The 16,052-nt window shown below is 43.0% G+C and overlaps 1 protein-coding gene across 1 annotated transcript in view; it reads left to right on the top strand.

Moving 5' to 3' along the window:
• The first annotated feature begins 13,198 nt into the window (after positions 1 to 13,198).
• Positions 13,199 to 16,052, top strand: part of ADAM17 (ADAM metallopeptidase domain 17) — a 36,120-nt gene continuing 33,266 nt past the window's right edge. Inside the window, exon 1 of the mRNA XM_063330456.1 lies at positions 13,199 to 13,459. Within this exon, the coding sequence (XP_063186526.1) occupies positions 13,363 to 13,459 (97 nt within the window). The 5' untranslated portion in view covers positions 13,199 to 13,362. The remainder of the gene's footprint in view (positions 13,460 to 16,052) is intronic.

Raw genomic sequence — 16,052 nt, 5'->3', positions numbered from 1 at the left:
TTTGAAACACAACACTAAATAGCCCTAATATTCTACAGAGCATTAAAAATATTAACGCAGTTGTTTGTTCTCACTAATCCAATAACAGATACATTAGATTTATCCTGTGTTTAAACTCAGCCACTATACTTATTCTGTCTCACATAAACAGCAACTTAGCTGTTTTTCTCTCAAGAGCTTAACTGCTTTTATTTTTATGCTATCTTCTTTTTATTTTAGACCCCTTATCACCGAAAGACGGTAAGTACAAATATGTTTGTATAGTCAGTGGTGGTGTTTCTATTCTGGTGAACTATCGTTGCATTCTGAAGACTGGGGCTCGGTGAATTATGCTTTAGACTGCTATTATTCAGATACTTAGAAAAGCCAATAATCTGTATTCTTAAGGGAAAAATACCTGGATTTGTATCAGCTGTGGTAAATGAGAAAACATGTCCAACAGCAACACGCTAACGTTCAACTGGTTTAATTTTGTTCTAATTGCTTTAGTGTTTGTAAAAGGTCCTGAAAAGTGATGTTTTCTTTAATCTCAGTATAATTGCATAAAAAAAAAGCAGCAGCACATCCTTGTTTACACTGGCTCCGTCAACATTTCTCATCAAAAGACATAGAAGAGCTGTCTTTTGGACCAAAAAGATGGTTTAATTTGCGGGGCACAGTCTGCTGATCTTACTAATTCCTCGTGGGAAATGAATCCTACAGCAAGGCCTCTGTAAGTAGAGCTGGAAGATGCTGGCTGTACCCCTGATCAGCCTGTAATCCTGCTGGAGATACCCAATAGGGATGACCATCATCATAGGAGCGCAGACACTGCTGCCCAAGGAGTTGTATGGAGAACACACACCAACTCCTATGTAAAAGATAAGTGGAGGCCCATGGTATTCCATCACAAGTGTTACCACCTGTGTCTGATTTTTCTCAGTCAGCTGTCTTTGGGGAGTCTTTGGAGACAACCCAGGAATTGGAACAACTGTAGACCTTGATTCTGAATAACTATTTACACTTTTCCCTGCTTTTCATTACACACATTTGAGAAGAACTCAAATAAGTGGGGAAAAAACCAGCCAGCCAATGAAATAAACTATGGATGTACTTAAGAGTTCAATGCAGTTTAATTACAAATACATACAAGGACAAACCATATTCAGCACTGTTTCACTGGTAAAACTGGAACAGTTTTTATGAAGCTCAAAAAGAAAAAAGCAGAGGAGAGGGAGGTATCAAGGGAACAAGTGCAAGAGCAAAAACGCTGATGGCACTACAGATTTTAGGTTTTTTTCTCTTAAACTTTTTCTTGGTCACCTTATTGACCTTCTCATCTTTCGTGGCCCTCTTTATGGCCTGTTTCAGGGTCTTTCTTTGCCCTGGTCCCATGGGGTCAGCTTTTCTCAGCGTCCCAGAGCAAGCAGGAACAGTCACCCGCTGCTGAGTTCTGACAGCAGAATAAGTTTGATTCAGCTGAAGCCAGGTATACAAGTGGTGTAAGATCAGAATCAGGCCTTCTCTGTGTGTCTTAGAGATACGAACTGTATCCTTTGAACTGCATTCTTGATGATATTTGTCACACACTTCCTCAGCAACTTCAAAAGCGTTTGAGTCCTTTGATTACCGTGCCGTTTACCTAGTATCTTAACTAAGAGGCATTTGCTCGGAACAGACATTCACTCAAACACTCCCTTTATTATCTTTTCCCTGAAGTGCAAAAATACTTTCATTTACCAACAGCCATATTAACATCCCTGGTTAAATATAAAGGAGTATTCTTTTGAGATCAAAAACGTTAGAAGAGTGATAACAGAGTATGAGTTTCTGTCCTAGATTTGCAGTAAACTCCCCGCCTGTGCTTGCTGCTTTAGAGAACCTTAGAAACTTCCTGCCTACCAGTTCTTCAGCATTCAGTATGCGGTCACATGTGACAAACTGGAGCTCTAAGTATCAATCTCGCTTTTCATAAAGAAAATTGTCTCTTGTCTCTAAGATAATCACTTAAAAATGGGTCTAGCGCTGTGCTTATTTTCAGGTTATTTCCCAGTTCTTTTAAACTGGTGCTTTAGGTCAGCAAGTGTGTAATAACTATGACTACTTGGCACTTACATTGCATACTTAATGTATGTCAATATCCATTGGAAAACTAATTCCCACACAGAAAGGTGAAGAGACTTAGCCAAAGGTCTCCCCACTTCTGTAGAAGCACCTTGAGTTACTTACGGCTGAAGGAGTATTTTGGCCAATGGTTTCCTTGCTGTGCCCCATGAGCCACTGGTATGGGCTCTGCAGAACCACATGAAAACACGTTTTCAGGTAGAACTTTAATAACAGGGTACAATAAGTTTTGAGAGTTGACTACACTCCAGTGGTCCAAACCGTTTGGAGGCTGCTGACCTAGTTTTACATTTATGATTACAGAATCACCAAAGTGCTCCCAGGTGCCTTATGACGGCACAGCTGTGTTACCAGGGCAATTTAAGTCACAGCTCAATGAAAAAGCTAGCTCAGTGGCATATTTGCTGAGCCAGAGAGCATACCTCTCCAGGTTTTTTTACTACCACTGCGCAGGGTATACTTCCAACCAAACCTGCAGATGTACAGGTAAGCCAGGAGCAGGATGAGAGCCTGTGCAGGTGTAGCAAGGGAACATGCCTTCTAGCAGCACTCTCCTGAAGCAGAAGTGTCCCCTGGAAGTATCCTTTGTCTTCCTGTTGTGTGTCCCATATCAGATCTAGCTGGTGAGCAAATCACGGAGGAGTGTTATCAGGTAGGGCTGGGGAGTGGCAATTGTATGAGTCACATTTTCAGCACATGGAACTGAAAGGCCTGCAGTGGGGACAGAAATGAGGCACCATGAAAATGAGAGTTCAAAGGCATATAAATACAAAGACATATAAAAATAATGGTTGAAATCTCAGCTGATGGGCAGGTGACTCTTGAATCACATGTAGGTCTTAAGCAGTTCAAGCGCGGCTCCTGCATCAAAGCTCCATCACGAGGATGGCTAGTTTGGGTAATCTGAACCCCAGCTGCTAGATGAAGTGAGCCAGCTAGCGCTCCCAACATCAGTAGGCTGCCTGCAAGTCAAAGACACACACAGACCCACTTTGCAGTAGTGAACTGGTGTCCCCGATGCAGCCTGCTCACAGAGATTTCCTTTTCTCTTTGGAAATAGATGGCATATGCAGATTCTGGTCACACGAAGACTTTGGTATAGTGTTCAAGACCCAAGGCATTTGGTGAACTTCTTTCCTTTGCAAAGAAGAGAGCCCACCTGGAGTACTGCGTGCAGTTCTGGAGTCCTCAGTACAAGAAGGACATGGACCTGTTGGAACGGGTTCCAGAGGAGGGCCACAAAGAGGATCAGAGGGCTGGAGCACCTCTCCTTTGAGGACAGGCTGAGGGAGTTGGGGTTGTTCAGCCTGGAGAAGAGAAGGCTCCAGGGAGACCTTATTGCAGCCTTCCAGTACCTAAAGGGGGCCTACAGGAAAGATGGGGAGGGGCTCTTTATCAGGGAGTGGAGCGACAGGACGAGGGGTAATGGTTTTAAACTGAAAGAGGGGAGATTTAAATTAGACATTAGGAAGAAATTCTTTACTGTGAGGGTGGTGAGACACTGGAACAGGTTGCCCAGAGAACTTGTAGATGCCCCATCCCTGGAAGTGTTCAAGGCCAGGCTGGATGGGGCTTTGAGCAGCCTGGTCTAGTGGGAGGTGTCCCTGCCCATGGCAGAGAGGTTGAAACTAGATGGTCTTTAAGGTCCCTTCCAACCCAAACCATTCTATGATTCTATAAATCCTCTTTGTCTTGCTCCCATAGTCAGCAGGACTATTTTGTCTGGGAAAGAACTGAGGAGCTGGATCCAGATTTCCTGCTCAGTGCAGTCACACCTACTCAGAGTGTGAAGTACTTGCTAGCCTGGAGCAGTAATAATTCACACTTACGTTGCTCAGATACCAATGAGTTTACAGGGTCAAAAATAAATGAGGAGAATGAAACCTCTGAACAGGTTGATAGCTTGTTGACACTGAGGGCTCAGCAAAAAGCTGCTTGCATTCCTCCAGTTCTGGGGCAAATGGGTTCATTCAGCCAGTGGTGGAAGTTAGGATAAATCTGCTGCAGCCACCTGCTGCAAGGTCATCATAGGAGATCAGAATTTCTTCTTCCTCCTGTCCTGGTCTTGTCCCTCCATTGAGGCTTTCAAGATGGTACCCAGAGGAGCATTACGACAGACACACAACTTCTCATTGTACAGGAGAAGCACAGCAGATTTTTTTCAAGGGCACCTGATTCTGCAAGAGGCTCTAGGCTCCTGTTTTCTCCACAGAACCCAAAGAAGATGCATGTTCTTATTTGCTTGGCTGAGGCATTTGACTCTTTTCAAACAACTCTCAGCGATGTCACATTCACAAGTGTGGTCTGCTGCGGCTCTAATGGGGAATACCACACAAAGTTTAACGCTTCTTTCCATGTATTCCATGAATTGCTCTTACTTGAGATCTTGCCAAAAAAACCTAGATGGCATTAATCCATTCCAGCACAGTCTCTCTCTAGCCCACTCTTTTTCTGTTTCTTTATAATGCAGATTGTACTGCATTCAATACATTAAATTTTCATAGCATGTTTAAGTATGCATTTACACTTAAATCCCATATTCCCGATATAGCTTGTGAGGAAAAAAAAAAACAAACCACGCGATCCAGGAGTTCCACCTTGCAACTCTCACTCATGAGAATAAACCTCACTTGTGAAGCCACTGAATACTGATTTCAGAGTTTGCTCAAAAGAGTTTCCCGTACAGTTCTAAGCCTGTACAGGGACTGTTCATATGTGTATACAGACATAGATATATATACATACAAACAAATACATGGCCAAAGCAGTCAGCATCAGGTAGATTCCCAGCAGATCTTTCCAAATCCAAATGTGTGCAAATTTAATCAGTTAAAATTTCTACTATTTTTTTTTGCAGTTCAGTAGATGTTCAGTTGTCCAGCTGCCAGGTTTTGCTTGGGTTGCTGCAGTATACTGGCAATCAGTTCCCTCTGTGTCTCATACATCAAAATAGTACAGTTGGAGACTAGCCCACATTTCAGTACTTCCCAAAAGCTCCACATTAGCTGCTTTTACATTAACAATACTTCCTGGAGATATATTAGCGTGATCAAAAATATTGCCCAGAAGGAGTACATTTTATCTTACTCGATACTTATATTCTCTTTTCTTCTATTAGATTTCAAATCGGACAAGGTTTTTCTTAGGAGAGAAAAGAGAAACAACAAAAATATCTGATGTCCTCCGAAAAGCAGGAGATTAGTACCAGAGATGTTAACTTTTACCAGTGTCTGTTACAGCTGTTCTCTGGAGAACATTACAAAACCTATCAGTTTGAAATTAGGTCCAGTTCTTTTTGTTTCGTTTTTTTTTTTTACTGTACCCATGAGTGTAACCAAACAACTGCACTGGTGAAAAGAAAATCTGGTACCAAACAGAGCTAAAAACTGGATCCTTTGAACTTAAAAGGAAATATGTTGCTCTGTGACATTTACACATTTATAAATATAACCCCAGTGCTGACAGTAGATTTAAAATTACAAATAAGCTATCACAATGATCAAATAGAATAGCATGTGCCCCTCCATCAGACATTGCAAGGTCTTTTCAGGCCAAATTTTGTGTGCACAGTGGAACCAGGGGCCGCAGGACCTGTTCACATCAGCATCGATGCGAAAAGAATTGCCTGAATTGCTTAAAATTATTTAGGATGAGATTTAAAACGCCTTCCTGCTTCCATTTAAAGCAGTGTCAAAGCTCGGGTTCTCTGAACAGGGCTGGGACGCCTGTGAAAGCACGAACCACCTTGCCAGGGTGCATCCACAGATGTCTGTAAAGGTGAGAAAGGCTGGTGTAGAAACTATGCAGCAAATCATAAAGATGAGTGTTTTATATTCATCGTCCTGTCATGGAGCACTAGAAAACTCTGGAAAACTGAATGGCTTTGTCGTTGGCACATGATGGATCTTAAACATGTATGTCCAGTTCTGAGACAGTAGGAAGCTTTAAATATAGAAAGGTGTTTTCTGTTTCCCTTAAGATCCCTATTAGGACAAAAGTCCACCAGTCATATGGCAGAAGTATCATCGTTATTGACACATGTAATTCTACATAAACACATGCCACCTTTCCTAAGAACTGGAAAGGAATAGATGGAAGACTGGCAGCACCATCTCCTGGCAGATATAAGAAATAGGGACCACTTTTGTGTCAGAAAGTAGGGCCAAGTAATTTCTTTGTGGCTTTTAAGAAGACTGTAGCAGGAAGTAACTTCACAAGAGTATATTCCCTCCCTGGGAACATTAACTTTGATATGCTTCAGGGAAGAAATGCATTGTGTGTTATTATAATTATGGAGAACACATACTCACAATTATGAAGAACAAATTCAGGTTCCTTCTACCTTTAAAAAATCTCTCTCATGTTGGCCTCCCTACTTCCCTATATATTGTAGTAATAGCAGATTTCAAAATTAGCACAGCAGGTAAGTTAGCCCAGTTGCAGCGTATTAGCGTAGTCTTGGAAGACCACAGAAGACCATAGAAGTTCCCCGTAGTCAGAAAATAATGGAATATGTAGATTTCAAGAGTTGTAGCCAAGTTTCTGTCTTGCTGAGTAGGTAGGGGAAATAGAGGGAAAAGACTATTAATACTGGAAACTGCTGGATCATTAATGTGGAATGCTATTATACTTATTTAGAAAGTGACAATGGGCCAAAAAGCACTAAGCGAGGGTGAGGCCTTTGGAGTAATGAAAGGCTGTATGGAAAAAAACATCTATGGAGATAAAAGGAGACTAAGTCAGATGAGTTGGTGAAAGACAGCTATGGAAGAGAACAGAGGAGAAAGCAAAAAGAAAAAGGAGAGGAAGAAAGGGATTCTGGAAACTTCTACATTTTTTTTCTTGAACAGTACAGAACTGGTAAGCCACAGGATCTCATTTATCAGAACAGTCTCAATCAGCAACGGGGAGAAGACTTAAGCTCATCGATCAAAATCTAAATATACCAGTCATCTTCTCTGTTAACTCTTGCAGATCTGTTCTTGCTATTAGGTCCCACGTTCCCTGGTATTAAACAAACACAACGCCCTCCTTGTGTTAACACAAGCATGGATGATGGCTTGCTGTTGGGGTTTTTTTTGCATGTTTTGGAGGTTATTTTACTTTGAGAAACTCCCAAGTGCTTTTAAGGATTTTTTTTTTGCAGATGATTGTGAAAGTGGAAGAGACTTATGAACTCATTCATTCTATCCTCCTCCCAAAGGAAGAACACTCCTTGTAAGTCACCACGCTTCCCAGGACTTCGCCCAACTTAGACTCAAAAGCCACAAGTAATAGGGGATCCAATGATTCCCATGGGAAAACATGCAGCTTTATGCAGCCTACCATCTCCCACATGGGTGGGGTGGGGCTCTGCTTATCTCTCTAGCTCAGAACCAACATCAGGCCATTTTCCTCGGGGCATCATTTATTATTCATACATTCACAAAAGAAAGGTAATCCTCATCCTCCTCCAGGGCCTGCCACAAAATCTACCTTCCTTTCTAAGTGAATTATTAAACTGTATATTTTAGGAATCACTCTGGTTAGTGGGCTAACCTCTTCTGTCAAATACTTGTTTTAAAGGAGCTCTTCTTCTGAACAGGGTTAGCTGTCTAGTTAGCTGTCTCTGCACTCCTCTAGCTTTTATTATTTACACATTTTACTAGCTATATGTATTCAATCCTTTTGTTTATTTTTTTATTCAATGTGCTGTACTTGTAATATTCCCCACCAAAACACACTACGTGCTATTTCCCATTAATTTGTAGTCATATCCTATGTATTTATCATATCCTTGTTTACGCCTTAATTACATTAATAAAATGGCTCAAATTCCTTAATGGGGGAAGAGAAGAATGTATTCCTATCAATACTGGGTATCAACACACTCCCCAAGTGTTCTTGTACTGGACACAAGATGATACGTTTGTATGAATAAATAAATAAAAAATCACACCCAGACATGCCATCAAACTAGCCTACTGATACAAAATAAATTATTGTTATTAATGTGGAATAAACAATATTGATAAATCAATTTAACTTTTCCTAATTACTATTTACTGTTTTGCTATTATATTGTCTAAACGCCTTGATCTAACAATTCCATTGTGCTGGGGTCTGTCAAAACACAAATCACAGTCGATAACCCTAAAAATATTTACAAGCACTCAACTTTTATTGTTAAGGTGTCCTTGTGAGATAAGAAGTAAATAGAAGAAACAAACATATTCAGTGGGAAAATTCAAGTGATAACAAAAAAATAAACCTTTTACCTGTTTTTCTGTATCTTGCTTTGACAAGTTAGAAAACAGTGAGAGATAAGAAAGTCCACCCCTCAATAAAAAAATGATCTCTACTGGATGTCTGCTGTTCAACATATGATCTGAAAATAGGGATAAATAGTTTGCAGATAAAACAAGACTATTCCAAAACGATCCATCTAAAGTTGATTGTAAGAGTTGCAGAAAGATCCTGCAATATTAAATGAAAATGACATCTGATAAAATGGCAAATGAAAATTAACGTTTATAAATGCCACGTATAACCTTTACCAAATACTCACAATGATGAGCACTTGTTTAGTTGTCGCTACTTTGGAAAGAGATCTTGGGCTGCTGGTGGAGTATCAACTCCCTGAAATCTCAACTCAGTGGAAGTCAAAAAATAGGAAAGTCACTGGAATTAAGACATGAGCAGAGGAAAAGGATGTATTAGATACTTCAGAATGGGTGTACTATATCTGAAAAAATATAGAAAGAGATAACTAGAATAAGCACAAATATGAAATAATTACACACAAGGGAAGACTAACTGAAATAAGAATTTTCATTTAGGAAAAATAAACCAACCTCAGAGTGTTACTACAGAACTCATGAATGACATCAAAGGAAAGAGTTATAAAAGGCATAAAACCCAACAATAAATCCTTTTCAAGAGGATTTGAGAGGATTTCAATAATCTTAGTGTACCAAGTGCCAGAAGCTTGCTAAGTTCTAAAAGCCACCAACTGAACTGTGTATAAAAGCAGCATAATTATTACTTGGAGGTAATAAGGCCATAGTGGAAAACCTAAGAGAACTTCCTGTGTCTGTGTTCCTCTGCTGGAACACTTCATCATCGGCCTTCTCTCCGGTCTGTTTCAAACTGAAATGCTAATTTAAAAAAAGGTTCATGAATTAACAATATGCAAAATGAACAGTAACTGATTCTCAAGACTAGGTGGTGTTCATCAAAGGAACTTGAGGATGCAACAACTGAAATTCTAACTGTGGTGTAAATTCTTGCTTAAAACTTTCTTGGCATCTAAGGAGTGGATTGTATCTGTGGCGGTGTGCTCTTCCCTTTTTCCCCCCCCGGCTCCTGCTCAAGCCATGGCCATCAGCGGGAGTTGTTATGAGTTGCACTTGAACCGTGGGAGATGGCTGGCAACATAACCAAAACACTGTCTGGAGTGGGAACCCAGGTATCTTGTTCCCATGAGAATATGACTATAGGTCAATTATCTTACTCCATAAATACCGGACAGCCCAAGAGCCCTTTGAGCTCTCCTGCACGGCAGCGGGCTGCACGACAGGATCTCCCCTTGAGTGGGGACGCTCGCTTAAGGTTCTTCTCCTCGAGGTTGAGAGATTCCTTGCCGCAACAGATTCTCGTAAGTGACTAATAGCATGCTAAACTTTGAAATCTTAGCTAAGTGATATAAGGATTGATTGCGCATATATAATCCTTTAGACATAAACCGTTGACCAAGTCTGGGACTAGGATTGGATCCAGCCGCACCTAGACTCCTCTCTGAGAAGGAGTTTAGAAAGCAAGGGGGTCCTTTCTGAACCTCGTGACTCAACAGGAGGGTCTCCCTGAGAGCTCGTCTGACCCTGGTCTCTATGCAGTAAATGATCAAGTGTACTCTGGCATCGAATCTCGTAAAACACTGTCGCATTCACTACTAACTTTGTTAAATCCCTGTTTTATGTTAATAAACATTTCACTACTTTCTTACAAGTGAAGTTATTCACTCCGCCCGCGACAGTATCAAATGTTCCAATATTTTTTAAAAATGTTTCTAGGTGAAAGCTGGAGAACTACTGACCGTTAAAATTGACACCTGTTCTGCACAGATTAGTAGCAACTAGAATTAACGCGTACATGGACAGATAGGATTTACTAGGGAAAGGTCAATGTGTTTTTTGTCAACATTGCTTTTGCGAAGAGAAGTTTGGCCTTCTAAATTTGGTATGAAATTTTCTGAAGGTGTCAGCAAGCACTTGGATAATGGGATTGGAGAGAGATGAGTTGCTCAGATTTCTGAAAGACTTTCAACACTTTTTTGCCAAAGGCTTTTAAGGAGACTAAGCAACCACGGGATAAGAGAGAAGATCCCTGCATGGATTAAAATGTGGTTAAAAGACAAGAAACAGAAAAAGTGTACATGGTCACTTTTCACAGTGAAAGGGAGTCACTAATGCAACTTCACATGTCTGTGCTTATTCATAAATAATTTGAATAAGGAGGTGAGGAGTGACGAGACAAAGCTTTTTGATATGTTACTCATGGAAGGAAAGAAAAGGCGTGGCTGTGAAGAATTGCGGAAAGACCTTTCAATACTCGGGGCTCAATTCCCCACACTTGTGCTGTACAATATGGGAGACATCTTAATGGTTCTGGCACAGGACCTAATGGAGACCCATGCTCTTCTGAAGCCTGGGTAAGATGCCCTGTGTCATCTGAAATAGAACTAGACACCTACATAAGGGCAACCGAACTGAGCCTTCGGTGACTGGCAGTAAAATGATAGATGATTGTGAATACAGATAGACGCAAAGTAACGCACGTGGGGAAAACACACTTCTACACTGTGTGTAGAGTAACAGTGTCTGAACTGACCATTACACTTCAAGAGTAAGATCTTGGAAATGTAATGTTATTTCTTTTTCACTATTTCATCAACAGCACATTGAATGTTAGAAACATTGAGGAACAACATTGAGAACAAGACAGGGAATAATGTTATGACACTTTAAAAATACACTGTACGCCCCTATCTTGAACACTGTATGCAGTAACAGTCCCACCACCACAAACTGAAATAGCGGAATTGGTAAAGTTCACAGAATAGCCACAAACACCTTCCATCAAAAGAAGAAATAAATGTCACTTGAACTTGCCAGTCTGCAAGAGACGCCTTGCCAGACTGGAAGGGGATCTCATGGAGGCTATGAAGTGATGACTAGCATAGAGAAAGCAAAATTGTTTACTGTCCTTTCCAAAGCAAGAAGGAAAGATTATCAAATGGTGTCATGAAATGCCAGGTTGAAAGCAAAGAAAGCGATTCTTCATACATACAATTACACTGTGGAACTCCCTGCTGCAGGATGTTATGGATGCCACAAGTTTACAAGCGGTAGAGCGTCAACAGGACAAATGTCTGGAGGAGATACATTGAGAGCTGCCAAGGAAGAAGACATGGCCACTGATTTAGGGAGTCAGTAATGCAAATTGGAAATTCAAAGCGGGCCCACTGGAAGCTTCATCAGCAGTTTGGCCTCTTATAATCTTCCCATCTTTGGGGACAGGAAACCAGGAGACATACACTCTTGCTTTAAGTCTTATGCCTGTCTTTATGTTCTTACAAAAAAATGAATACAGAATAATTTTATTCATGCTATAGCTATTTAAGTATTTCAGGTTAACTAATGAGCAGTGTGGTAAGAAGCAGGATGGTTGATGGTGCTGTTTTTTCTCCATTTTTGCTGAGTACATCGCTTGCAATCATCTTTGCTAGAGGCATCTGCAAACAGATAAGAGATCAAGCTGATTTCAGAAAACATTAACTGGCACACGGCACGGCTGTAACCCAAGTAGCACCTTCCTACGTTTTTATTGCAATAAGGTATGTTGTTCAGGAACAGCTGACACACGGACCCACCACTCATCATTTGCACCTAATGCCACAATCCTCAGTTGTGCTAAGAAAACTACACAAAACCTAGCAAAGTGTTGTTATGGTTTGAGAAACCCACAACAATTTATCGTAATTTAGACAATTATTCTATCACGCGATGAGCCCTCCCCACCAGGGAGAGGGAACTGGGGAAAAACAAGGAAACACAAGGGCTGAAATATAAATATATTTAATAGGATAAGACTAAATAGTTAACAGTAACACTAAAGAACCAGTACTGATCCTGATACCAATATAACATATACAAGGATTATACTCATCCCATTCCATCAGTGGGAAGCTGTGCACTCCCAGCAGTTGACACTAAACGTCGGACACTGAGCACTACAGCTTTGGGAGGAGGGGAATGGCCCAGGGGTCCGGCACTGGGGCAAGCAGTTCTCTGGACCGCCGCCATCAAGGGAGAGAGAGAACTACGCGGCAAACTTTCTAACTTATATTGAATGTGACATTCCTGGTATGAAATAACCTGGTATGAATAAGTTGGCCAGCCTGGGTCAAATGCCTGGGTCTCACTCCTCCTCATCCCTGCACCTACTGACTCGAAAACACTGAGACCTTGAAACCCACATACCCTATCTGGCTACAAAGTAAGTATTTTCACAAATTCAGATACTAGTCTTCTAAAACTGCAGTTTTCCCAAGCATCACAAAAGAAATTAGTCCTGTTTTGCTCAAACCTGGACAACTGCGACTAAAGTCACTCACATGGACTCAGAGGAAACCACATTCTGCAAATTGCCAACGTAACTGTGTGAGGCACCACTGTGCGTCTGCGAAGATGTGACAAGGCTGGAATTCCCCCCAGGGCCGGCCTGCATCCTGAGCTCTCCCCAAAGAGGGGCAGCAGAAAGCCGGAGCCCCCTCCCTTTCCAGGGGAGCAACGGACGGTCTCTGCTCCCTCCGGGAAACCGGTAAGGGCGCCAGGGCGAGGATGTCCCGAGAGAGCGAGTACACTCGGGGGGAGAAACGCTGCTCCCCGCGCCTCACGCGCTCACACCGCGGCCGTTGCCGGGGAGAGCAGCCGCGGTGGCACCGCCCACGTCGCACCAAGGGCGGGCTGTCCCCACCACCGCCCCGCAGGAGCCAGGCCCCCGGCCGGGCCTCGCCTCCCCTCAGCGCCCGGCCCCACCGCCTAAGATGGCGGCCCCGCCCGCGCCCACAATGCTCTGCGGCTCAGCCGCCGCGCTTCCGGGTGCGGGCCCAGGAGGGCGGCGGGCCCGGCACAGCGCCAGGGGTCGCGGAGAGCGAAGTTTCCCCGACCGGATGCGAACGAGCGGGCGGACGGAGCAGGAGGGAGCCGCGCCCGGACCATGAGGCTCCGACTGTGGCTGGTCCCTGCCCTGGCGTTGCTGTGGGGGCCGGGCGGGCTGGAGGCGCTGGGGCGCCCGCCGCGCCGGCAGCGCTACGGTGAGGGGCTGGGCGGGACCGCGGCGGGCGCGGGACGAGGGGTGGGTGAGGGAGAGACCACGCCGAGGGCCGGGGTAGGCTCCCCATCTCTGCTCGGGGGGGGGCCCCCGTATCTGCTCGAGGGAGGAGAGTGGGGAGGGGGGTGTGGGGCATGGCCAGCGCTGTGGGGCGCCGTGAGGAGCCGGGGGCCTGTGGCCTGGCTGAGCGCCCGGCTGGAGGGCGGCCCCTGGCCGGGGGCGAGGTCGCGGCCTGCCGCCGTGGCTGCCTCCCGGTGGGTGTGCGCCGGGGAGCGCAGGGCGCCCTGGAGACCGGGTAGGCCCCGTCCCCTCCCGCTGTGGCGGTGGTTCCCCCTTCAGCTGAAGGCATGGCTGGTGGTGGGCGGTGTGTTTGGGGGTCGCTGCGCTCTGCAGGGTGGTGGTGAGACCACTCTTCGCACCAAGGTCTGCTGAGGAGTTTTCCTCACGGGAGTTTGCATTACATTAGAGCAGGATGATCATATAAATGGCTTCCCTTCATAGTTCTGGTTGGAGAGTCACCGTTGCAGAGAGAGCCTGAAGCTATTGCAGCTGAATGTCACTTCTAGAAAGCTTAACATGGAGGAGTACCGTTGTTTTATTTAACTTCTGTAAACTTAGTTTTGCATATAAGCTTTTACTTCGGAGTGAAGAAGTTGCAAACTTCTATTGAATAAGGAAAAGCTTATCACCGAAATGGCAGATGAGCTGTTGCGAGAGGCAATAATCAGCTCTTACCCAGTCAGATGTCCTGTCTCCAGTTGGTGCAGCCAGTGGTGACTGCTTCAAGTCCCCTTGTCTTTGCTTAGATCTCTCAGCAGATTTCCCAACAGGTGTCCGGGCTGCACCTCTGTCCCTCTCTCCCACACCTGAGGTGGAGACTTGTGGTTCTGTGGAGACCTCATCAGTTGGTGACTGCAGGGAGCTGGGAAGGAATAGGATTCAGTGGTGGACGCTCCAGGAAGCGTAACAGAAGCAGAACAAACACAGCATGTCCTTTCAACATCAGGCAGGTCAGGGAGCTCCTCAAACAGAAGTTGCATCTTGGCCTGTCAGATTTTTATGTCTTCTAAGTACTATCTGCTTTGAATTTGTGTGATCTTTATTTGATAGTTTTTGTATTCTTGGCCTCCGTACCGTCATGCCTGGACTATGAGCTCTTCCGTTTTTTTGAAATACTGCATGGAGGAAAAACTCCTTTCTTGTGTTTCTGAACTTTGATCATTTCTGTTGTCAGAAATGGTCAATATGGAAGAATTATTCATTTTCTTCACACCTTTAGTGACTTACAGACCTATGTAATTTGTCTCCTTTGTAATCTGTCTTTTTTATATATATATATAAAAGTTTATATAATAATCCTTAGTATGGGAAAAAAATCATTACTTTATTGGTCGTTACTTTTGTCTATACACTTTTTATTTGTATTGAATTTTTATTTGAGGTGTATGACCGGACTGCAAGGCAGTATTTGTGATACAAAGGTACCATGGATTTATAGTGATGAATGCTTTTGGCTTTGTTTTCTTCCTGAGTGGGATTTTTGCTTTTTTTTTGTTGTTTAGTAGTCACTCTAAGATCTCTTTTCTTTTTATTTTTTTTTTTTGAGCGGTAATAACTATGCTGAAATACTTTGCTGCATAGATATAGTGAGAATTTCTTTTCCTTGTGTTATTTTATACACTGAATTTCATCAGACTTTTTGTTCTGTCATTCAGTAATCTAAATATATAAAAGCATTTTGTGAGGCAGCTTGAAAAATCCAGGTGTGCTCCATTGTGTTACATTTATCCACACACTTCTCTTTCAGAAGAGCTAATATATACGAGGCACTACTTCCCTAGTATCTTATTTAGCCACAGGTCTAGTAATTCATGCTTTGTTGTTATTATTACTTTTTTGTCAGGTAGGGACATCAAGTGTATTTGTTGATTAGGCTCCTACATGATACCTGGAGTGGAAACTGGTCCTGCACTTGCCACTTTTCAGGCTGCCTGCGGCAAGCCCGGTAGTATAGTACTTGGATACCATGATTAGTAGTTGACCAGTTTAATTTTTTCAGTGCTTTGTAACTCTTGGGATAATACATTCATGTCCCGTTGACTTCTTGCTTATTTTTTTGTCTTGTTCTGAAGCCTTTTCTTGAGTCTTGGTCATCCTATCAAGACTGGCTTTCGGGCATCTCTTTAGTCTCCTCTGCAGTGAATGCTAAGGTCAATTACTCTCTTACTTTTTGCTACTGGCCTTTAGCATCCATTCTTGGGGTCATCTTTGCAGCTTACTTGTTTTACAAGCCCCTTTGATAATTTAGCTGGGTGGTTTCTTTTGGTATACAAAAGCTATTTCAGGTACTAGCCTTATGCCTTTTACAAGCTGCTCTTCAAATATCTTTGCCTACTTTACTGTGGTTTTATGTTCATCTTTTGCTGGAGTTCTGTTGTCCTCATCTTACGCACAGCTTGGTTTTCTGAAATATCTTCTTTTCCTTCTAATAATTTCAACTATGCTATTTTGAGAGCTCTCTCTAACCACAGAGCTTGAGTTTTGTGAACTGAAATCAGATTTCTGGCAAGCAGTAT

The sequence above is a fragment of the Chroicocephalus ridibundus genome, chromosome 3, assembly GCF_963924245.1.
Source record: "Chroicocephalus ridibundus chromosome 3, bChrRid1.1, whole genome shotgun sequence".
In the NCBI taxonomy this organism is placed as follows: Eukaryota; Metazoa; Chordata; class Aves; order Charadriiformes; family Laridae; genus Chroicocephalus; species Chroicocephalus ridibundus.
Note: the sequence above shows the minus strand (reverse complement) of the source record. Positions and strands in the feature narration are given on the sequence as shown.